Below are 24,175 nucleotides of genomic sequence, written 5' to 3'. Positions count from 1 at the left end.
TTGACCCTTATTTTAAAAATGTAAGTAGTAGCAGATGAAGAGGAATACAATTAAATTTGTTAAGGAGCTACCTAGTAAGGTCATGGTTGATAACCTTAGTTGAAGATACCCCATTGAATATAGCAAATCGTGTTGAGCCAGTTTTGGGAAACAATTTGACAATTTCTTACAGTGTTAAAATACGTACAGTCACCATATGATCCAGCAGTTACTAAGACAAAGGAAAGCATACGCCAGTGTTCACATGAGTGTTCAAGCAGCGTTGTTCATACTGCAAAACTGTAAAATGCATTTGCCTTTATTCATAGTAGTAAAAGAATAAAAACCCATTCATGACTGAAAAGATGAAAATCTGCTTAAACTAGAAAAGAGAAAAACAGTCTTGACATTTATCAGCCAGAAAGACAGATACAGATTAAAGTCAGCCACAGAGTTTATAGAAAACATTGTCTCTCGCAAAGATGTAGAGCAGTGGTAAAGCATAGACTATTGCTGTCTTCCGAATGTTGCCCCCAGACCCACATTGCACTACCCATCCTCTACTGGAATACTCAGTTACTAAATGGCCCCACCTCCTCACAGCTCTCACTTCCTGTTTAATACGCATTTTTCCTAATCTCAGAAACAACTGATTGAGAGCTGATGGCTACTTCCTTAGAACCTCCTCAGAATCCTTCAGCATCCCTGCTCTTGTCCAGTGGCATTCCCTGGTTCCTCATAATGCGTTCCTCTCTGGCCATTCTGATTTTGATAGACTACATACTCCTTGTCGGTTCAGCTAACTAGGCTTTAACAGTAGCCCCAAACTGGAAACACAATCTTCATTAACAGGTGACTGGATAATCAAACTTGTGTTATAGTCATTCATTGAAATACTAAAATAGCTATATATACAGTAACGTGGCTCAGTCTCAGAAATGTTATGCTGAATAAAAGAAGACAAAAAAGTACCTACTGTAGTATTCTATTCATGAGATTCCAGAAGAAGAACTAATCTACAGTGGTAGAAATCTGATCAGTGGCTGCCTGGGTCTGGCGTTTTGGAGTCACATCTATTGTAACCAGCACGAGGGAACTTTCTTCGGAGAGGGTTGGAGTGATGCTTAATGGATATAGAAACACTTATTAAAAGTAATCAACCCACATGATTAACATGTTAACTTTATTGTGTGAATATTATACCTTATTAAAGTTCAGCAGAAGAGTATGCAATGCCAGGGTGTTAATCTACGAGGACTGGGGTGAGTTGTTGCAGGTAATGGTGTTAGTAGCCGTTCTAAACAGTTACCCAGGAACACCTGGAATATAACCTCAGATTTCCTTTTTTAAAAAAATTATTAAATATTCTTTTTTACACATGAATTTCCAGGCTGTGATTATCTTTGATTCAAGATCTGGTTCTGTCACCTAGGCTGGAGTGCAGTGACATGATCAGAGCTTCACTGCAGCCTCAAAATCCTGGTCTCAAGCCCTCCTCCTACCCCAGCCTCCCAAGTAGCTAGGACCACACACACACACATCACCACACCCAGCTAATTCTTCGAAGTTTTTATAATGACAGAGTCTCACTGTGTTATCCAGGCTGGTCTCAAATTCCTGACCTCAAGTGATCCCCCCACTGCCTTGGCCTCCCAAAGTGCTGGGATTACACTATGCCCAGCCCAGGTTTTCGTTTTTGTAGCCTGCTCTTTGGATGGATTTGAGTTGATGTAAATGCAGAATGCTAGTTGTTCTTTGCTACAGTAAGTGTTAGTGTTGTTGATTATAAACTGCCTGATTGTCAGGGTTATGGCACCTAGAGGGTTGTGACTTGGTACGTACTGTCAGAGGGCTACATGTCAAGCATGGGGAAGAATAGCTGAGGAATGGAAGGGGGAGCTTCCTTGACTCTCAAGTGGTCTTGCTGAAAAAAGCAAGTGCATCATTGCTTTTTTTCAGGTGTGCCCCATGAAATGGACAGGCACCGAGCTATGCCTGAGATACTGCCGTATCTACTAATGCAGTGGCTGCTTGTGTGAGCTGCATGTTTGCTGTTTTGTGTCAGATAAAGCTGAATAAACTGATGTTGATCACTTACTGTGGTCTTTCATTCTTTTGTGAATTCTGAACCCAGAACCAACTGATAATGAGTCAGTGGTTGTGTACAATGCTGTATTCGTAAAAGTAAGTTCCGTTCTCTTATGTAAATTTATAATTCATTTTCTTTTTCAGTTAAGCCTTCAGGTACAAGATGTTACGTTGATGGATCAGAAGAAATTGGAAGTGACTTTAAGCTAAAATGTGAACCAAAAGAAGGTTCACTTCCATTACAGTATGAGTGGCAAAAATTGTCTGACTCACAGAAAATGCCCACTTCGTGGTTAGCAGGTACTGCTGATAATAGTATTTGTACCAGGTGCCATTGATTTGGACTAAAATCTAATAGGGGGTGTGCGTGTGATTTGAGATAGGGCCTTGAGCTGTCACCCAGGCTCACTGCAATCACTGCTCACTGCAGCTTCGACCTCCTAGGCTCAAGTGGTCCTCCCACCCCAGCCTCCCAGGTAGCTGGAACTAGAGGCGCATGCCGTCACACCCCGCTCAGTTTTAAAAAAAAATTTTGTAGAGGCAGGATCACCCTGTGTTGCCTGTGCTGGTCTCAAACTCCTGGGCTCAAGGAGTCCTCTTTCCTTGGCCTCCCAAAGTGCTGGGATTACAGGCATGAGCCCAGGCATGTGCCCCGCCTGCTTATATATTTCAGATTCCCAAATGCTTGCTTTCCCCTTTCTACATAGAGTAATCAGGATTTCCAGGAGAATTATTCAGGATTTTATAATACCAATTTAGTGTCATATATTATAAATGAAGAGCTATTCTATGATTTCATTTTTTAGGATATTATAATTAGTTACTTTGGTAGACTTTTTATTTTTTTATTTTTTTTTTTTGAGACAAGGGGTCTCACTCTGTCACCCAGGCTGGAGTGCAGTGGCAGGATCTCAGCTCACTGCAGTCTTCACCTACCAGGCTCCAGTGATCCTCCCACTTCAGCCTCCTGAGTAGCTGAGACTACAGGCATGTGTCACCATACCCTGCTAATTTTTGTATTTTTTGTAGAGATGGAGTTTCTCCATGTTGCCCACACTGGTCTCAACCTCCTGAACTCAGTCAAGCTCTCTTCCCCCCACAGCCTCCCAGATTATAAGCGTGAGCCATTGTGCCTGGCCATTTTTTTTTTTTAATTGATGAGAAATGTTCATGATTATAACTTAGATAGTGGCTAAAGTATAATGAGAGTTGGATATTTAGTGCTTCGACTAGATTTAAAATATAGTAATTTACCCATGGCTTGTCTATAAATTAAAAGCCAAACCATGTGACACTAACTAGAAAGTTACAAATTGGCCAAATCTGCTCACCTATTTGTTACAATTGACTTCCTAGTTCAAACTGATTATGAGGCTCCACCCCACCATCCACTGTATCCTGGTCTTTAGTAGGTTTTCTCTCTGCCTCTATTTTTGTCAAACTAAGAGACCAATCTGGGAGTCCTCTTCTGACTTCCTTTTGTATGTTTCTTCCATCTAGTGGGGAATAAAATAGGTTTTGTATGTTTTCCTGCTCCATGAGAGATCCTTTGTGGGATGCCATAGTGTTTATGGTCTGATGTGCTCCAAGATGGGTTTGCGACAGCTACAGTGGACCAACAGCCCTGCCCCAGCGGAGGCTCTGTGGTGCAGGGGGTCATGGTTACTTTCACCTTGATACACATGAACTGGAAGCATGATTGTTTGAATTCTGGAAACATCTGTGTGGCTCAATGCCAGTTTGTTTGCATCCAGTCTTGGTCTGTCTTGCTTTTAACTGGATTGTCAAATTTGATAAGGGCTACGTTTACTAACACCTGATAACAATACATGCTATAAAAATGAGTTTGTTTTCTTTTTCCTCCTTCCATAGAAATGACGTTATCTGTTATATCTGTAAAAAATGCCTCTTCTGAGTACTCTGGGACATACAGCTGTACAGTCAGAAACAGAGTGGGCTCCGATCAGTGCCTGTTGCGCCTAAATGTTGTCCCTCGTAAGTATCTTCTTTCTGTTGGTGGTTTTGTTTCTGTTATCTTTATACCACCTCCTTTAGTTCAGTCAGCAAGTGTGTATTATGGGCAAGAGGACACTGACTTTGATCAGAACACTGTAGTTTGATTATTAGCTTTCCTAGAAAAATATATTTTATTAAAAAAAACTTCATAATTGCAATGATATATTAAGAAGCTAAGAGTTGTCAAATCAACCCTTGTACCATGTTTAGCTATTATGATGAGTAGCTTAGAACACTCTTATGTGTTAACCAAGACAGCTTTGAATATTAAAATCTTTCAGACAGGTTTTATCATTTTAATGCTTGAAATAGATTATATATTTCAGAAGACAGTACTTTTCATGAATTTTTTGCCTGGATCAAAAAGACTAAATAATTTGTCTCTTAAAGTTGACGCATGTGATGAAATCAATCTAAAAATGTGTAGCCTACCTTCAATATCTATACATGTGTATATATATATATATTTTTTTTCTTACTATTAATTCTTCTTATTTTAGCTTCAAATAAAGCTGGACTAATTGCAGGAGCCATTATAGGAACTTTGCTTGCTCTAGTGCTCATTGGTCTTATCATCTTTTGCTGTCATAAAAAGCGCAGAGAAGAAAAATATGAAAAGGAAGTTCATCACGATATCAGGTAATTAAGTGAGACAGGAGTTGACTGATGTATACCAAATATATGTCATGTCTCTAAAGCATTAGTTCTCTTATTAACCACCCGAAGCATCTTTCTTAGGAGAATGGATAAAGCTTTGGCCCCGTTTTTCTCAATACATTTGAAAGCATTTACTTTTAACTCCAAGTGCAGAGCTCCGACCACCATTCATTGTGCCCCGCTCCTCAACCTTCTTGTACCCCATTTTAAGAGCCACTGCGAAATGATTATCTCAAGACTGCCTGCCTTTTTGAGAAGAATTCCCACCTGCAGTGGCAGAGATGAAGCCTTCAAAAAATAAAGCGGATATTGAGGTTTGAAAAAAAAAAAAAAATCTGACCTGATTGTATCAGGTAATCTGGTAGTTTGTAGAACGATTGGTAGTATAATTTTTATTTTGCTTAAATATTATAAATCAGTAGGTCTTAACGAGAAGTGTGCATATTCGGTAATAGAACTTTAGAAAGTAGTGACACATGGCTTCACACCCTAGAAATTGACATTTGGTAGATCTGGGATGGGGTCTGGACACTTGAGCAGGGACACTTCAGAGCTATTGTGGGTTTGGTTCCAGACCACTGCAATAAATCACACGAAGGTTTTGTTTTTCTGGTGCACAGAAGGTTATGTTTGTACTATATTATAGTCGAAAGTGTGCAGTAGCATTATGTCTAAAAAAGCAGTGTAGATACCCCAATTAAAAAATACTTTATTGCTAAAAAATGCTAATGATTGAGCCTTCAATGAGTCCTAATCTCTCTGCTGGTGGAAGGTCTTGCCTCAGTGTTGATGACTGGTGGCTGATCAGGATGGTAGTTACTTAAGGTTGGAGTGGCTATGGCAATTTCTTTCTTTCTGTGGTTGTTGGGTTTTTTTCTTGTTTGTCTGTTTTCCGAGACAAGGTCTCGTTCTCTGCTGCCCAGGCTGGAGTGGAGTGGTGCAGTTATGGCCCACGGCAACCTCTGCCCCCTGGGTTCGATTGAGCCTCCCACCTCAGCTTACCGAGTAGCTGGGACTGCAGGCATGAGCCACCACACCTGACTAATTCTTGTAGTTTTTGTAGAGATGGGGTTTCACCATGTTGCCAAAGCTAGTCTCCAACTCCTGGGCTGCATTAGCTCCTACCAAGAATGTCAACCTGTCCTTTAAAGCTTTGAAGCCAGACACTGACATCTTTAGCCATTAAAGGCGTAGATGGTGTCTTCTTCCAGTAGAAGTCTGTTTTGTCTCTATTGAAAATCTGTTACTTAGTGTAGTTACCTTCATCAATGCTCTTTTAACTAGATCCTCTGAATAACTTTCTGTTGCTTCAGTTTGTATTCTTATGTTATGGAAATGGCCTTTTTCCCTAATCTCATTAACCAGCCTCTGCTAGCTTCCAGCTTTCTTTCTGCAGCTGCCTTAGCTCTCTCGGCCTTGAGAGAATTGAAGAGAGTTAGGGCCTTGCTCTGGATTGGGCTTTGGTGTAAGGGAATGTTGTGACTATTTTCATCCTCTATCCAGACCACTAAACTTTCTCCATATCAGCAATAAGACTGTTTTGCTTTCTTATCATTCACGTGTTCACTGGAGTAACACTTTGACTTTACTTTAAGAACTTTTTCTTTGCATTTACAATTTGGCTTGGCTGTTTGGTGCAAGAGACTAGCTTTCAGCCAGTCTCACTAAGGTTGATTATTTCTGGGTTTGATTTAAAGAGAGCCCTGCTGGTGATTGCTTGGGTCCAGGAGTTTGAGCTTGCAGTGAACTGTGATCGCACCACTGCACCCTAGCCTGGTTGACAGATCGAGATGGTCTCAAAATAAATAAAACAATTTTTTAAAAAGTAGAACTATGATAACTATTCCTTTTACTTGAACACTTAAAGGTCATTGTAGGGTTATTAAGTGACCTAATTTCAATATTATTGTGTCTCAGGGAATAGGGAGGCCTGAGGGAGGGGTGAGAGAATGGGGGGCTGGTTCAAGGAGATGGCCAGAACACACACAACATTTATTAAGTTTGCTGTCGTATATGAGCATAGTTCATGGTGCCCCAAAACAAATTAAAATAGTAACATCAAAGATCACTGAGCACAGATCACCCTAACAGGTATGATTATGAGAAAGTTTGAACTGTTGTGAGAATTTCCAAAACGCAACACAGACATGATGTGAGCAGATGCTGTTGGAAAAATGGTACAGGTACATTTGCTTGAGACAAGGGTACCACACACCTGCAATTTGTTAAAAAACAAAACAAAACAAAAACAAAAACATGCCATAAGTATCTATGAAGTGTGATAAAAGCAAGGCACAATGAAACGAGTACGCCTGTATTTTTTAAATGCACCAAAAATAACTCAGATACACAGTTATTCTTCGGTATCCGTGGAGGACCTCCTGCAGATACCAAAATCCAAGGATGCTCAAGTCCCTGATATAAAATGGCGGCCAGGCGCAGTGACTCACGCCTGTAATCCCAGGACTTTGGGAGGCCAAGATGGGAGGATCATTTGAGCCCAGGAGTTCAATACACCAACCTGAGCAAGATGGCAAGAACCTGTCTCTGTTTAAAAAAAAAAAAAAGAAAAAGAAAAAGATACAAAATGGCGTACTGTTTATATATAATCTGCACACATTCTTCTGTATACTTCGAGTCATCTCTAGATCACTTATAATACCTAATGTAAATACTATGTAAATGATTGTTATAATGTGGTGTTCAGGGAATAATGACAACAGAAAATTTGTACAGGTTAGGTACAGACAATTTTTTTTTTTTTTTTTTTGAGACGGAGTCTCGCTCTGTCGCCCCAGCTGGAGTGCAGTGGCCGGATCTCAGCTCACTGCAAGCTCCGCCTCCCGGGTTTACGCCATTCTCCTGCCTCAGCCTCCCGAGTAGCTGGGACTACAGGCGCCCGCCACCTCGCCCGGCTAGTTTTTTGTATTTTTTAGTAGAGACGGGGTTTCACCGTGTTAGCCAGGATGGTCTCGATCTCCTGACCTCGTGATCCGCCTGTCTCGGCCTCCCAAAGTGCTGGGATTACAGGCTTGAGCCACCGCGCCCGGCCCGGTACAGACAATATTTTAAAAAAAATATTTTCTATACATGGTTTGTTGGCTTCACAGCTGTAGAACCCATGATTATGGAGGGCCAGGTGAGCTCTCTGTCAGTGTTTGGTATGAAAATTCTTACGCTTAAATTCCCAGCAAACTTAAATCTGTAGTGTTTTCAGCTAAGGTTTCAGATAACTTTAATACAAAAATAATTTTGTCTTTTCTTTTAAAAATTTTTTAAATTTATCATTTATTTATTTTTTTGAGACAAGAGTCTTACTCTGGCACCCAGGCTGGAGTGCCATGGTGTAATCTTGCCTCACTTAAACCTCTGCCTCCTGCGTTCAAGTGATTCTCCTGCCTCAGCCTCCCGAGTAGCTGGGATTACAGGCACCTGCCACCAAGCCCGGCTAATTTTTGTACTTTTAGCAGAGATGGGGTTTTGCCATATTGGCCAGGCTGGTCTTGAACTCCTGACCTCAAGTGACCTCCACCCGACTTGGCCTCCCAAAGTGCTGGGATTACAGGCGTGATTAAGATAGAAATATATTTGTAGGTGTTAGTGTTTTCTCAACTATAAAGTGTTACATGGCTGTAACTAGATTATCTTGACCAGTGATACTAGAATATGAAATGATTTGAGATTTGTGTTTTGTAAGACAACATTCTAGAATCATCTACATTTGTGTAAATACCATATTTTATTAACTGTGAGGTTATAACTCTAATCATAATGACAGATTGGGGACAGATGCAGAATTTATGACGTTATGGCTTGCACTTTTTGCTTTTTTGTGACACACATACCCACACACACGCTTTTATGTGTTTAGTACCTAAATACAGGCTCTTATCCATGCTTCATAGCTTGCATAATTGTAGGTTTTTAGAAACTTATTCTCTTGACATGTATTGGGGATTTTGCTTTCCAGGGAAGATGTGCCGCCTCCAAAGAGCCGTACGTCCACTGCCAGAAGCTACATAGGCAGTAATCATTCGTCCCTGGGATCCATGTCTCCTTCCAACATGGAAGGATATTCCAAGACTCAATATAACCAAGTACCAAGTGAAGACTTTGAACGCACGCCTCAGAGTCCGACTCTCCCACCTGCTAAGGTAGCTGCCCCTAATCTAAGTCGAATGGGCGCGATTCCTGTGATGATTCCAGCACAGAGCAAGGATGGGTCTATAGTATAGAGCCTCCATATGTCTCCTCTGTGCTCTCCATGTTCCTTTCCTTTTTTTGATATGTGAAAACCTATTCTGGTCTAAATTTTGTTACTAGCCTCAAAATATATCAAAAAATAACTTAATCAGGAACTGTAAGGAATATATTTTTTAAAATTTTTGTTTGGCTATATTGAAATAGTTACAGGTATTAAAGTTGGTAAAGACAAGTTTACCATCTGAAAAAGCTGGATTTTCTTTAAGAGGTTGATTATAAAGGTTTCTAAATTTATCAGTACCTAAGTAAGATGTAGCACTTTGAATATGAAATCATAGGTGAAGAAATTGGTGAACTTACTTGCATACCAAGTTGATACTTGAATAACCATCTGAAAGTGGTACTTGATAATTTTTACCATTGTTTTTAGGATGTGTATCTCATTTATTTATGGCCCACCAGTTTCCCCCACATTGGTGCAGAAACCCATGACAAAATTACTTATGTATGTTTGTACTTGTTTTTATAGCTCCTTTGAAAACTCTGTGCTTGGAATATCTCTAAAAACATAGAAAACACTACAGTGGTTTAGAAATTACTAATTTTACTTCTAAGTCATTCATAAACCTTGTCTATGAAGTGACTTCTTAAATATTTAGTTGATAGACTGCTACAGGTAATAGGGACTTAGCAAGCTCTTTTATATGCTAAAGGAGCATCTATCAGATTAAGTTAGAACATTTGCTGTCAGCCACATATTGAGATGACAGACACTAGGTGCAATGGCAGGGATAGATTTTGTTGGTGAATAGTCTCATGCCTTGAGATCTGTGGTGGTCTTCAAAATGGCGGCCAGCCAGACCAAGGATGTAGTATTTCATAGTTCCCAACTAAATACTGGCTTTCCACTTTAGGTGATATTTTTCTTATTAGAAAAATATTATAACTCATTTATTGTTTGACAATTATAGATTGAAATTTCCTAATTTATTCTAAATTTTAAGTGGTTCTTCGGTTTCAGTGCTTTATGTTGTTTGTTGTTTTTGGATGGTGTTACATGTTATATGTTCTAGAAACATGTAATCCTAAATTTACCCTCTTGAATATAATCCCTGGATGATATTTTTATCATAAATGCAGAATAATCAAATACATTTTAAGCAAGTAAGTATCCTCCATCAATTCTGTATTCCAGACTTGGGAGGATGTACAGTTGCTGTTGTGTGACCAAACATGTCTCTGTGTATTTCCAGCAAATCAAGCTGAGCTTCAAAAACGTTTGAGTCTTAGTTTTGTGAAAGTGATTTATTCTTAAAAAAAAAAAAGAAAAGAAAAAAGAAAAAAAGATAAGAAAAAGGAGTTAAGGGACTACTCCTCCTTGCCAAATGTGCTAAATACCATTTTAGGTGAAGAAAGTGGATTTATTGTATTTCCCTTAAGATTGTGAGGGAGTGTGGATATAGTAGAATGAGCCAACAGTCTCTTTATAATAAATACGGTCTGCAATAAATTCTTTCACTAGCTCTAAAACCTTTCCCTAGATTTTAGTAGGGAGTTGGTTTTTGTTAATATCTTTGGGTGCTGTGGTGGTAAATGCTACATTATAAATGGTGGCATGTATTTACGGTTAGAGTATTGTGTGTACACTTTTTAATGGTAAACTTAAGCTGAATGTGTAATGGATTTGTGTATAGTTTTACATATTTGGAAGCATTTTAAAAATAGGTTTTAACCTTACATAAAATTACTTTTATACTTGTGTTAACATTTTCATCTGTGCCTTTTGGGTAATTTAATTTCTATTATGAATTTCTGGTGCCTATGAGCCAGCTATCACCTACCTGAAAGGTGCTTAGAGGTGAAGGTACTGTTTCTAAAAACACATCACTGTGACACCTTTCTATCCTCACATTTCCAAGCTTGCCTCTTTTCTGTTCTTTGTGCATATCACTTAAGCGATTGTGTGATTCATAAAGATTTAGAAATTTCAATATTCCCAACACTCTGACTATGTTTCTGGTTTTATAACAGTAGCCATTTTTGAGTGTCAGATGTTTGGCCTGTTTTATATGAATAAAGTTTATTTATAAAGTATTATAAAAATAAGTAAATAAACAGAACATTAATAATAAAATTTTGGTTCTTCCTATTCCTGACTTTCATATAATGAACATTATCCTATTGATCTAAGTAGAAGTTATCGTAGAAAGTGGACACGTATAAGACTTTCCTTCCTTTTTTTTTTAATAAAACATGAGGAACAAGACTTTTCTTTTCTTCCCATATATTTCATATTTTAGAGGACTTTTTTTTTTTTTTTTTTGAGACGGAGTCTCGCTCTGTTGCCCAGGCTGGAGTGCAGTGGCCGGATCTCAGCTCACTGCAAGCTCCACCTCCCGGGTTTACGCCATTCTCCTGCCTCAGCCTCCCGAGTAGCTGGGACTACAGGCGCCCGCCACCTCGCCCGGCTAATTTTTTGTATTTTTTAGTAGAGACGGGGTTTCATCGTATTAGCCAGGGTGGTCTCGATCTCCTGACCTCGTGATCTGCCCGTCTCGGCCTCCCAAAGTGCTGGGATTACAGGCTTGAGCCACCGCACCTGGCCAAGGACATTGTTTTATAGGCTTATGTCTCACTGTAAAATTCTGTCAGCCAAATAGTACTGATAAATTTTCAAGTAGTTCTCACTGATAATTTCAGTTGAACCAGAGATCAAATATTTGCTCCCAAATTACTATTGGTAATCAAGTAGTTGAACAAAAAATTACTAAAGCATTTCAGTTAGATCAGTCAAGGACAGTACTGCATCTTAATAGCAAAGCCATTTGATTCTACTTTATAACTGAGAGACTTGATTCTATCCATCTCTTTAGGTTACAGAGGATAATTTGAAGAGAAATGGTACTTTTGAATATATAGTTCTGTACATTTTTTGTTTTTTTTTAAAGAGATGGGGTTTCACTGTCTTGCCCAGGCTGGTCCCAAACTGCTGGGCTCAAGAGATCCTCCTGCCTCGGCCTCCCAAATTGCTGGGATTACAGGGATGAGCCACAACATCCAGCCAGTTCTGTACTTTGGATATGGAGTAGTTTACAGCTATTTTTTTTCTTACTGGCAATCTTAACTAATATTATTCCCTTATTAGAGAGCCTTTCACTTCCCCACCCCCCAAAATGTCTGTTATTCATGACAGTAACCAACTATTCTGGACAAATTCCTTCCTTTTAATTTGAGCTATCTGCCATGGACTTTCTAAAATGGAAACACAGCCTGAGTGTATCTTAGGGAGAGTGTGATTGAAAAAATCCAAATCACCATCCATATAGATCATGGATATAAAGAGATACCTGATTTTTATTAAAAAGATACTTTTTAAAATCTGAGAGTTAATCTTGGAAATTTGGAACAAGGAAAGGGGCAAGTAAGCATTTTGATTAAATATAAAAGGAATTCATTGCATGGAGTTGACTATCAAATTCTGTGATGTGTGGCTTCTTAAAAATATTCTCAGTGTCTTTTGTGTGCGTGCAGCATGTACATTTGATGTTATGTGAATGTTAAGAGTTTTTTCTTCTAATTTTCACTTCAGCAGTGTTTAGGGCTTTCAGATGCCTTATTCCAGTGTGAACAGAAAAAGTTCGTATTTTATGTGGTTAATGCTTTGATGTGTCACATAAAGAGTAGTATGTAGAAAATGTTGGCACAATTTTAACTTCTTAGTGGCTTGTGACATTATATTATATATATATATGTACATATATCTTTATAACATTCCTGTGTTTAGTAGTGTAAATGTTCTGGGCAAGTTTTAATATTTTGAATGCCTTTGGATATTCCAGCAACAAAGGCATTATGTTCTGCAATAGGATTTCTTACTCATTTACCTATTTTAACACTAAGATAGGCCATAACTGAGCACAAATTCCTTTTATGAATGTCACAGAAGCAGGGAAGAATAATAAACAAATGTGTGAATTGTGGTTCAGTTTATTTATCTTTTGGGAGGGCTGATCATTTATCTTACAGCAGATAACACCAGCCTCTTATTCATTAAGGTTAACTTTTGTAAATTATCTTATTTTATAATTTAAGAATATAGTACATATCAGTTGGGTTTGGTTTTAGTCATCGAGACTAAAAGTTCCATCAAAACAGAACTTCATGTTTTCTGCTAACTTATTTAATGACATGAGTTTTAAGAGAACCACAATTCATTGATTCACTTATTCTTTTCCCTAAATGTGAATTTTCGTGATAAATACACTTGTACTACTGAGAAAAATATTTTGACACTCCACGTGTGGAAAGTATAGAATTGATAGTGTCAGTTTCAGATTTTGTGTGTACGATTTCTGGCTTATATATCCAATGGTGCAGATTTTGAAATTTGTAAGAACAAAATTTGTTAAGAAAAACAACTTGCTCTAGTTTTGTGACCTTGTGTACTTTTGAAATAAAATCGAGAAAGCATTTCTCTGCCTCGTGGTGTGGCTTTGTTGTGCCTTTTATACAGTGTCCGCTAAAGCTTCAATATTTTATTCCTCCCTGCTTGCTGTGTCATGGTTTCCTTTCCCCCCCGTGCATCCTCTAAACAGAAAGAACAGAGATGGCAACAGTCATATTAATACATCGTTGAAAACATGTCAAGCATACAGACCAAAATCTCCCCATTCCTGGGTGCTTATATAATAGTAGACAATATTTGGGGTTCTGTGATCATTTCAGAGTTTACAGTATAAACTCAAACATTTTTCAGATACGTTGCCGAATGTGTGTACATATACGTAGATATGAGGCTGGGAACCCAAAGATCCAGGCACTGGCAGATTTGGTGGCTGGTGAGAGCTTACCTTCTATATCAAAGATGGCGCCTCTTGCTGTATTCTCACATGACAGAATGGAGGAAAGGGAGCTTCCTCTAGCTTCTTTCATAAGGCCATTAATGCTGTTCATGAGAGTAGAGTCCTAATGACTTGATCACTTCCCAAAGGGGCCCCACATCTGAGTGCTATCACGTTAGGTATTAAGATTTCAACATATTGGTGAGATTTGGGCTTCTGGCTAATAAGATATATATCAACATAAGAAAATTTTAGGGAGGCACAGATATTCGAACCAAAGTAACATCTCATTTTGGCTTGAAGTATTTTCATTGACTATAAATGTTGATTTCAGGAAAAACCAGAATGGGCTGTTGATGCTACTGTAAGAAGCATGTTGAGGAATATTTTGTTTATACCAGGGTTTCTCAACCTTGGCACTATTAACATTTTGGGCTGGATAATTCTTTGTTGTAGGGGACTGTCCTGTGCATTGCAAGATGTTTGGCAGCAGCCCTGGCTTCCACCCACTGGATATCAGTAGCACCCTGGCCCCCTCACCAGCATGCCCACCACAGTTGTGATGATAAAAAGTATTTCCAAATATTACCAGATATCTCCCCTGGGGTCGGAGGCAAATCGCCTCCTTTTGAGAACCACTGATTTATACTGATGTGAAATTTTCTACTCAGGGATTAAAAGGTGAAGAGCGCAGGACATAGTGCTAGAAGGCACAGGACATGCTTAAACACCACTTATTACTAGTTGCTTCACTTTGCTTCAGTGTCCTACTGCTTCAAATGGTACAAAATACCTACTTGACAGGGGATGTTGGAAGATTTCAAAGAGACAGAATTGATACAATAATGAAAGTTGTTGGTATTTATCCCTGATAACTGGGATACTGATAATGGTACACAGACTTTCAAGGAATCGAGATTTACGGTACAGTATACTAAGTGAAACCGAGAATAATTAAATGCCTTTAATTTAGACCATATCTTCATCTTACAGCTCTAATGGCCAGATCATATTTCTGGTTAACAAATAGCAAAGCTGATTAAACTGAGACAACATTGGGTATGAAGTAATTTATTATTCAATAAAAATAGTGTAAGTCTAAGGCATAATCAAAGATAATTTCAAGATGCAATAATACCGACAGTGAAAAAGTCAAGAAGCTAGTCCAAGAAATTAAGCTTAGGCTTTTTTGCTGCTGTTTCCAAAGTATAAATCAAACATACTTTGTTACTTAGATGAGTTTTAAATTGTGTTAAATATTTATAGGGGAAAAAGTTGCTACTCTAAGGTAACTATACAAAAAGAAGCTATTAGGTTCTCCTAAATTAGGGGTACTTCTGTGCCCTCCTCAATGTCAGCACAGGTCTTTTATGGCACAAAACCTTTGCATTCTAATTGTTTCACCTGCTTGATAGACCTCCTTCAGTACTCTGTAGGTGATTTACCTACCTCAGTCCCCACTACCTAACTCGGTGACTTCCAAATTGCTCAGTAAATGCTGAGTGCATATTTAGTAAGAAAACTATGGACACTAGGGACAAATATGTGTTCATTAAATGTGCATCGTATGTTCTGCAAGGCACCTGGCCTGGTCTCTTCAAAAAGGCAGTATTGGTCAGGTTTGGTGGCTCACGCCTGTAATCCCAGCACTTTGGGAGGCCAAGGCGAGTGGATCACTTGAGGTCAGGAGTTCGAGAGACCAGCCTGGCCAACATGGTGAAACCCCGTCTCTACTAAAAATACAAAAAAAAAATTAGCCAGATGTGGTGGTGCATGCCTGTAATCCTAACTACTTGGGAGGCTGAAGTGGGAGGATTGCTTGAACCTGGGAGGCAGAGGTTGCAGTGAGCCGAGATTGCACCACTGCACACTCCAGCCTGGGTGACAGGGCAATACTCCGTCTCAAAAAAAAAAAAAAGGCAGTATCATGAGAAAAACGATGAGTATGTGCAGCGAGAGGAAAGGCTGCACTTGGCTTAAAGAGTTAACTTGCCCAAATACAGCATGGGGTTACCTGACTCATTAGTAGCGAACACGGAAACAAAACTCATTATCAGAAGCGTTTTATAAATATATTTCTAAAGCCCTTCTTACGGATTCCTGCTGAGTAGGTCTAGGGTGAAATCAGTGACTCTTCTCTCCCAGATTATTTCAATAATTAACCAACTTTGGGAGCCTCTGGCTTAGGAAACCCTTTGTAGATGACTGATTTCCATGCTAAGGCACTAACTAATGTTAAATTTTTTTCCCCTTGGGCTTCACAAAATTGCAGACTTTTAGTGTGGTTGAAAAAAAAATACCTACTTAAAAATTGTTGTTTAATTTGGTATACTAATAATATTTCTTAGTATCAGAATTTGAGGTGATCTGCTAAAATACCTAAAAACAATTTCATAGAAGATTTTAGCTTTCCACAAAACGTGAAGAGTATTATGTCAAAGTCTTTTTAAATGGCTAGTCTTCTGAAATGCCTAGGCATTTACAAGTAATTTTTATGTGTGATTGTATTAGCCGTAAAAAAAATGCTACAAACTGCTTGAAGAACAGAAATGTGTTATAGGTCTGGAGCTGAAGTCCAAGATCAAGGTGTTGGCAAGATTGGTTCTTTCTGAGGGCTGTGAGGGAGGGATCTGCTCCAGACCCTGTCTTTGGCTTGAAGGTGACCATTTTGTCCATCTCTCTTCTCTCTATGCATGTCTGTCACCGTGTGTGCATTTCCATTTTTTAAGGACACCAGTCACCGAATTAGGACCTACCCATATAACCGCATCTCAACTAATGGCATCTGTAGCAAATCTGTTTCCAAACAAGGTCACATTCTGAGATCCTAGGGAATCTGAGACTTCAACATAGGAATTTAGAGGGTGGAGACACTTCACCCCATAACATTAATGATGACTGCACATTTTGAGAGGGACTAATAAGATAGTGTGCATTGGTATAAAACATGTACCCAGAGGGTTCTCTGTTTAACTTTCAATGGCATAGTAACAGTATCAACACCTAAATAACTATGCCAACATAGGTATTTCATGATCCTCAACTGACTCCGCCTGCCCCAGGAATATACTGTCTTTATTTCAAATATTGGTGACTTTGTTAACTTCACACTGCTTGTCAAGTGAAAAAGTAGTTGATGAAACGGTTATGAGGCTGGGCACGGTGACTCACACCTGTAATCTCTGCACTTTGGGAGGCCGAAGCGGTGGATCACTTGAGCCAGCAGTTCGAGACCAGCCTGACCAATATGGTGAAACCCCATCTCTACTAAAAATACAAAAATCAGCTGAGTGGTGGCACATGCCTATAATCCCAGTTACTCGGGAGGCTGAGGCAAGAGAATTGCTTGAACCCAGGAGGCAGAGGCTGCATTGAGCCGAGATCATGCCTTTGCACTCCAGCTTGGGCAACAGAGCAGACCCTGTAAAAAAAAAAAAAGAAAGAAAATGATTATGAATTTGTCTTTTTAAGTGAATCTTGCTGACAAGATAAAACTACTTTTTGAGGGAAGTAAAGCTTAAAGGAACTTCTACATTTCACACTTAATGTTAGCCAAAAGGCCAAGAAGTGATAAGAACTTCTGCATTTTAAGTTATTCACAAGATAACTATTAATGAACCTGAAATAGTTTGTAAAGTACTTTAGAAAGGTAATGCACAAAGTATAGAGTGAAATCTAACTCACCCTCTCACCTCCCAGTTTCTGTCCCCACTTCCCCTTCAAAAGGCATTAACTGATTGCTCCTTCAATGTTGGTAATTTTTGAATAGGTCATCTATTTCACAGAATAAAATTCAAAAGGTCTGAGTATATAGTGAAAAATATGGTCAGTTTTTGGTTTTTTTTTTTTTTTTTTTTTTTTTTGAGACGGAGTCTCGCTCTGTCGCCCGGGCTGGAGTGCAGTGGCTGGATCTCAGCTCACTGCAAGCTCCGCCTTCCGGGTTTACGCCATTCTCCTGCCTCAGCCTCCAGAGTAGCTGGGATTACAGGCGCCCGCCACCTCGCCCGGCTAGTTTTTTTTTTTTTGGAATCCTTAAGAGAGACGGGGTTTCACAGTGGTAGCCAGGATGGTCTCGATCTCCTGACCTCGTGATCCACCCGTCTCGGCCTCCCAAAGTGCTGGGATTACAGGCTTGAGCCACCGCGCCCGGCCTTAAAATATGGTCAGTTTTTTATTTACCCTTCTAGGAATGTTCTATACATATTCAAGCACTCGTGTATATGTGTTTGTGAGTTTATCCTGAATATTTATTTTAAAAAGTTAACAAAGAGTGGAATGGTCATGATGGGTGAGTGGATATTAGGATTTTGGTTGGAGCAACTGTGTGGGAAATTATGATATGAAACTAGGAAAGACAGAAGGATTAGCAAATTTGAAAGTAGAATCCTGTTTTAGCCATGCAACCTATAAAATGTCCATTACAATCCAGGCATGGAGGCAGGTGAATTACCAGCTTGGTAATGATAGGAGGCAGGTGAATTACCAGCTTGGACTAAGTAGAAAATTCAGAAATGGAGAGAAAATTTGGCAGTTTTAAGCCTTAAGGCAGATTTTTGACAGAAATAGATGAAGTCATCACGGTAGAGAATGCAGAGAGAAGTAAAGGCAGTGGTCGGAGCGCTAATTCTTTGAATGTTCTGAAGTGAAGCTAAGGAAATCAGTTTTGAACATGTTGAGTTTGAGAAGTTTATTAGATATGCAAATGGAGATGATGAATAGATATCTAGATGTATCTGGAGTAGGAGAGAGGGCTGGAGATAGAAAAATGTTGATTACCAAGAACGTGTGTGATACACACAAGTGCCGAAACTATGGCACTTCACTCAAACAGGAAGTAGGAAATGAAAAAATATGGAATATATATATTATACATACACTTATACATACATACATACATAAGGGTTGATATTTAGAGGTGCAATGCTGTCAGCCAGTGAGAAAGATAATATTCCTGGCAACCTTGAATAAAGTGTCTCATTCTATCTGCCACTGTTCCTGTTGGGAAGGCTTTTCTGTTTTCTGTTTCTGTTTTTGTTTTTGAGGTAGGGTCTTGCTCTGTTGCCCAGGTTGGAGTGCAGTTGTACAATTATAGCTCAGTGCAGCCTCGATCTTCCTTGTTCAGCAATACTCCTGCCTCAGCCTCCCAAGTAGCTGGGATAGCAGGCATGCCAACATGCCCGGCTAATTTTTTTGATTTGTAGTAGAGAGAGGTCTTGCTGTGTTGCCCAGGCTGGTTTTGAACTCCTGAACTCAAGTGATACCCTTGCCTCGTCCTCCTAAGTCATGGGATTACAGGTGTGAGCCACCATGCCTGTCCTCAATTGTAAAATTTCTAAAGTTAAAAAAAAAAAAAAATGATTTTAGGCCGGGCACAGTGGCTCACGCCTGTAATCCCAGCACTTTGGGAGGCCAAGGCTGGTGGATCACCTGAGGCCAGGAGTTCAAGACCAGCCTGACCAACATGGTGAAACCCTGTCTCTACTAAAAATACAAAAATTAGCCAGGCGTGGTGGTGGACGCCTGTAGTCCCAGCTACTTGAGAGGCCAAGGCAGGAGAATTGTTTGAACCCGGGAGGCAGAGGTTGCAGTGAGTCGAGATCGTGCCACTGCACTCTAGCTTGGGCAACTGAGCAAGACTCCAGCTCAAAAAAAAAGTTTTTAAGGGCTTTGGAAAGGAGGAAAAAGAAATATGCCCAACAGGGTTCCATTGACTGAACAAATTTAATTTGGTATAAATGCAGTAAGTGCTTACCAGGCTGTTGGCAAGAAGATGGGGAATCCTCCAAAAATACTTTGGACAGGATAACACCATAAAAGGAGCTTGGGAGATAGCCAGCTCTGGTTCCATCTCTGGCTTCACTACTTACTAGCTGGATGACCTTAGACAAACCACTTAACCTCTCTCTACTTCTTTACCTCACAAATAAAATAGGATAATAGTATCTACCTTGTAGTATTTATCCCAATTTTTATGGGATTGCTGTTTACATATGTCAAGTATACAGGCTGCCATCTGGTCAGTGCTCAGTTAAGTGTTAGCTTTTAGCATCATTATTATTCTTGAATTATACTAGTAATATTTGCCTCATTATCCCACTTTTAAGGTGGGATATCCCACTTTAGGTGGTGACTATATCCCACTTTTCCTGGGGTAGGTTTATGTCTTTTACCTCAGTGTAATTGATAACAGCAATAAATCATTTGCTCTCAAAAGTATGTTGGATTGGGCAGTAAGATTTATGGTTACCCTGCCTTTGGGATTTTTACAGTAACTCGGAAGTAGTAGTCCCTTGGTGTTACGTACTAACCATGAGAAAAATAAATGTCTCTACTCACACCTTCTCTGTCACTGTTCAATCAAAAGCAGAACCAGGAGGTCCAAAGATAGCGAGTTATCTCCATTCAGTGTTCACAATTACAGGCCAAGCACTTTGTTCCACTCTTTTGCCCCTTCTCACTTCTGCACTTGAATAGTCTTTATTTATTTAAAGGCTATTTATTAAATAGTCTTTAAATTTATTTATTTAAAAAGCACCATATTTATGGTTAAATATGTTACATTTCCATGCTGTTTAGACTATCTGCAAAACTCTAGGATATACACCAGTACTGCCGTAACGTGTGACATCATTTACTGTGTTATATCAAAACACCTGCCAGTAATGAGAACTATTGAAATAATTTCTCTATAAGCCAGCGTGTGTCTAATTCATTGATTATCCAAATTCAAATTTGATTTTCCTCTGACTTGATTGTGAAATATTTAAAAAATTGTTTTCCAGCCTGGCGCAGTAGCTCACACCTGTAATCCCAGCATTTTGGGAGGCCAAGGAGGGTGGATTGCTTGAGCCTAGGCGTTCAAAACCAGCCTAGGCAACATTAGCGAAACCCCATCTCTACAGAAAATACAAAAATTAGCTGGATGTAGTGGCGCATGCCTGTAGTCCCAGCTATTCGCCAGGCTGAGGTGAGAGGATCACTTGAGCTCAGGAGGTCAAGGTTGCAGTGAGCTGTGAGTGTGCCTCTGCGCTCCAGCCTGGGCTACAGAGTGAGATCCTGTCTCAAAAAAATAAAATAAAATTTTTTTTTTCCTTGTTAGGATAATACTGTGACCAAATAGTAAATGAATTTTAAAATGTTTTACCTGGCATCATCACCAAAACCTGTCTGTCCTATTTCACCTTCTGGCATATTTAAATATATATATTTTATTTTTAAAGTGCATGTTCTCTAATTTTTTTCTACTTAATCTTATTGTATCATAAACATCTTATCTGTTGTTGGAAGCATTTCATATATATCCATTTCAATGAAGCATGATGTTCCATAACTCATCATTTTCTTACTTTTGGACCTAGAGATTGCTTTTAATTTTATGTCATATGTAATGTTGCATTCCTAGAGTCTTTTCCATTCTTTTGAGCATTCGGAGCACAGGTATTAAGACAATGGGTTGTTGGGAAAAATGAAATGAAATTTAAGTGAAACCACCTTTTCTCACATGTCAGACCATTCTCTAAGCTTTTTTTTTCTTTTTTTTTAATTGATGCATTGATCTCTAGAACACAATTTAAGAAACCTTGGTAAAGAAAAAAAGTGAACTTCTGGCCCTTTTTTTTTTTTTTTTTAATTGTGGTAAAAACATTTAACATAAGAACTTAATCATCTTGCATAATTGAAACTTTTTACCTGTTGAATAGCAATTCCCCATCTCTCCCTCTCCGTTTCTCCTGGCACATTCTACCCTCTGCTTCTATTTTGTGTGACTATTTTATATACCTCATAAAATTGGTTTTATGCAATATTCGTCCTCCTGAGACTGCCTTATTTTACTTAGCAAAATGTCCTCCACGTTCATTCATGTTGGATATAGCAGGACTTTTCTTGTTTTTTTTAAGGCTAATATTCATTGTATTTAGATACCGTTTTCTTAATCTCTTCATCCATCTATCAACATTTAGGTTCTTTGCACATCTTGACTATTGTGAATAATGCTGCAGTGAACATAGGAGTGCAAACATCTCTTCAATAACTTGATTTCAGTTCTTCTGAAAATACCAAAAGATTGGTAGGATCGCTGGATCATAGGGTAGTTCTATTTTTAATTTTTTGAGGAACCTCCATACTGTTTTCTATCATGGCTGTAGCAATTTACATTACCACCAGCCAGGTACAAGAGTTCCAGTTTCTCCACATTTCAACCAACACTTTCCTTTGGGTTTGCTTTTGTTTGTCTGTTTGTTTCATAGCTAAACTAACAGGTGTGAGGTGAAAAGTTCTGGCCTTTCCAAGCGAAAGGCATATAGTGAAATCACCAGGTAAGAGTGTGTAGAGTGAGAAGAAGCCCAAGTCGGTGCCCTGGGGCACTCAGGAACTAAGAAAAACCTACTATGAAAATGAAATCATACATGATGATGGACCAGTTCTGCTAGGATGGCTGGGTCAACACTTAGTACAGTGGATTAAAGCATGAATGAAATCTAAGGAAGCAGGGTTGGGCTCAGTGGCTCACACCTGTAATCCTAGCACTTTGGGAGGCCAAGGCAGGCAGAGCCCAGGAGTTGAAGACCAGTCTGGCCAACATGGCGAAACCCCGTCTCTACAAAAAATACAAAAATTAGCCAGGCATGGTGGCGCACACCTGTTGTCCCAGCTACTCAGGATACTGAGGTGGGAGGGTTGCTTGAACCCCAATGGTTGAGGCTGCAGTAAGCCATGATGGCGCCACTGCACTCCAGCTGGGAAGACCTTGTCTTCAAAAAAAATTAAGAAATCTAAGGAAGCAGTACATTTTGGATGTACCTGTCTCAAATGAAATCCTATGTAAGGTTCATATTGTATCAGATGAAATGGTTATTGTTTATCTTCTCTTTGCCTCCCCACATCCCCCCTTCACCAGATCCCCCACTAGTTCCTGAGACATCTGATTCATAAGACCCAATATAAAAACTAGTAGACTATTCTTTCAAGATCCTTGGTGGTGAAGGGAAGGAAAAAGCAGGAGGGCACAGTAACTAGAGCAGGGCAAAGGTAGTTTAAGATAGGAGAGATGCAAGCATAATTAATGTAGGCTGTGGAAAGAGAGCCTGGAAAGAACAAGGGGCCAAGATGAAATGAACTTCAGTGGAGGGATTAACTTGAAGAGGGGAAGGAAAACATTTTCTTCAGAGGTGGATGCCAGACAGTGAGAGAGTTGGATGCAGATTTAATACACTTGTGACTGTTTTGATAGGATGTTATTAGATGGTCTCACTTTTCACTTTTCTTTTTTTTCTTTTTTTTGAGACGGAGTCTCACTGTGTCACCTAGGTTGGAGTATGGTGGCGCAATCTCAGCTCACTGTAACCTCCGCCTCCCAGGTTCAAGCGATTCTTCTGCCTCAGCCTCCCAAGTAGCTGGGACTACAGGCACCCGCCACCACACCCAGCTAATTTTTTGTATTTTTAGTAGAGACATGGTTTCACTGTGTTAGCCAGGATGGTCTCGATCTCCTGACCTCGTGATCCACCCATCTTGGCCTCCCAAAATGTTGGGATTACAGGCGTGAGCCACCGCACCCGGCCAGTCTCACTTTTCTTTATGACATATAGGTGAGGCCATTCCCTGGGTGTGTTGGCAGTGGTGGGGTAGGGTAAGACGACAGAAAAGAGATGAAATTTAGGAAATTTGGGATGAAGAATGGAAGAGAGAAGAGGCTTAGAATACAGAAATCAGTCCTTGATTGGTGACGGTGCTGGTGAGGTTTGAATCACAAACTTGTTACGCTGGCCATGTAGGGCCGGGAAGTATTAGCTGGCAGAGTGAGTGCTCAGTTACAGTGTGTTTCTATGAAAGCATGATTTGTTCCATTCCTGTTGCATTCTATAAAAAGAAACAACCTTTCCTATTCATTTACTGCTGTATATAGAGGATTTGGATACATCTAGCCTCAGGAAGACATGAAGAGGTGATGGACCATTTTATTTATTTATCTATATTTTTTTATAGAGACGGGATCTTGCTATGTTATCTAGGCCGGTCTCAAACCCCTGGCCTCAAGCAATCTTCAGCCTTTGCCTCCCAAAGGCATGAGCCACCAGACCTGGCCCTGGACCACGTTAGAAAGAAATACGAATCCACCTGACTATGAAAACAGCCATTTATTAAATTTATTAATTTATTAAACAACATCTGCAGTTAAGTATGTTCTCCTAGACAAGACTTGATGAAAACTCTCACTTCTAGGTTAACTTTCTTTTTTTTTTTGAGACAGAGTCTTGCTCTGTCGCCCAGGCTGGAGTGCAGTGGCGCGATCTGGGCTCACTACAAGCTCCGCCTCCCGGGTTTACGCCATTCTCCTGCCTCAGCCTCCCGAGTAGCTGGGACTACAGGCGCCCGCCATCTCGCCCGGC

At 39.6% G+C, this 24,175-nt stretch overlaps 1 protein-coding gene across 2 annotated transcripts in view; it reads left to right on the top strand.

Moving 5' to 3' along the window:
• Positions 1–24,175, top strand: part of CXADR (coxsackie virus and adenovirus receptor) — a 79,745-nt gene that overhangs the window by 43,273 nt on the left and 12,297 nt on the right. The window contains exons 4-7 of one of the 2 annotated variants that reach the window (XM_011926532.1): positions 2,212–2,367; positions 3,940–4,062; positions 4,584–4,722; positions 8,711–8,894. In XM_011926532.1, coding sequence (XP_011781922.1) covers positions 2,212–2,367; positions 3,940–4,062; positions 4,584–4,722; positions 8,711–8,894 — 602 coding nt within the window. Of the gene's footprint in view, positions 1–2,211; positions 2,368–3,939; positions 4,063–4,583; positions 4,723–8,710; positions 11,073–24,175 lie in introns of those variants that run through there. The other variant, XM_011926531.1, reaches the window with a different exon arrangement.

Source organism: Colobus angolensis, unplaced genomic scaffold (genome assembly GCF_000951035.1).
Source record: "Colobus angolensis palliatus isolate OR3802 unplaced genomic scaffold, Cang.pa_1.0 Scaffold69, whole genome shotgun sequence".
Taxonomy (NCBI): Eukaryota; Metazoa; Chordata; class Mammalia; order Primates; family Cercopithecidae; genus Colobus; species Colobus angolensis.
This window is presented reverse-complemented; position numbering and strand designations above follow the sequence as displayed.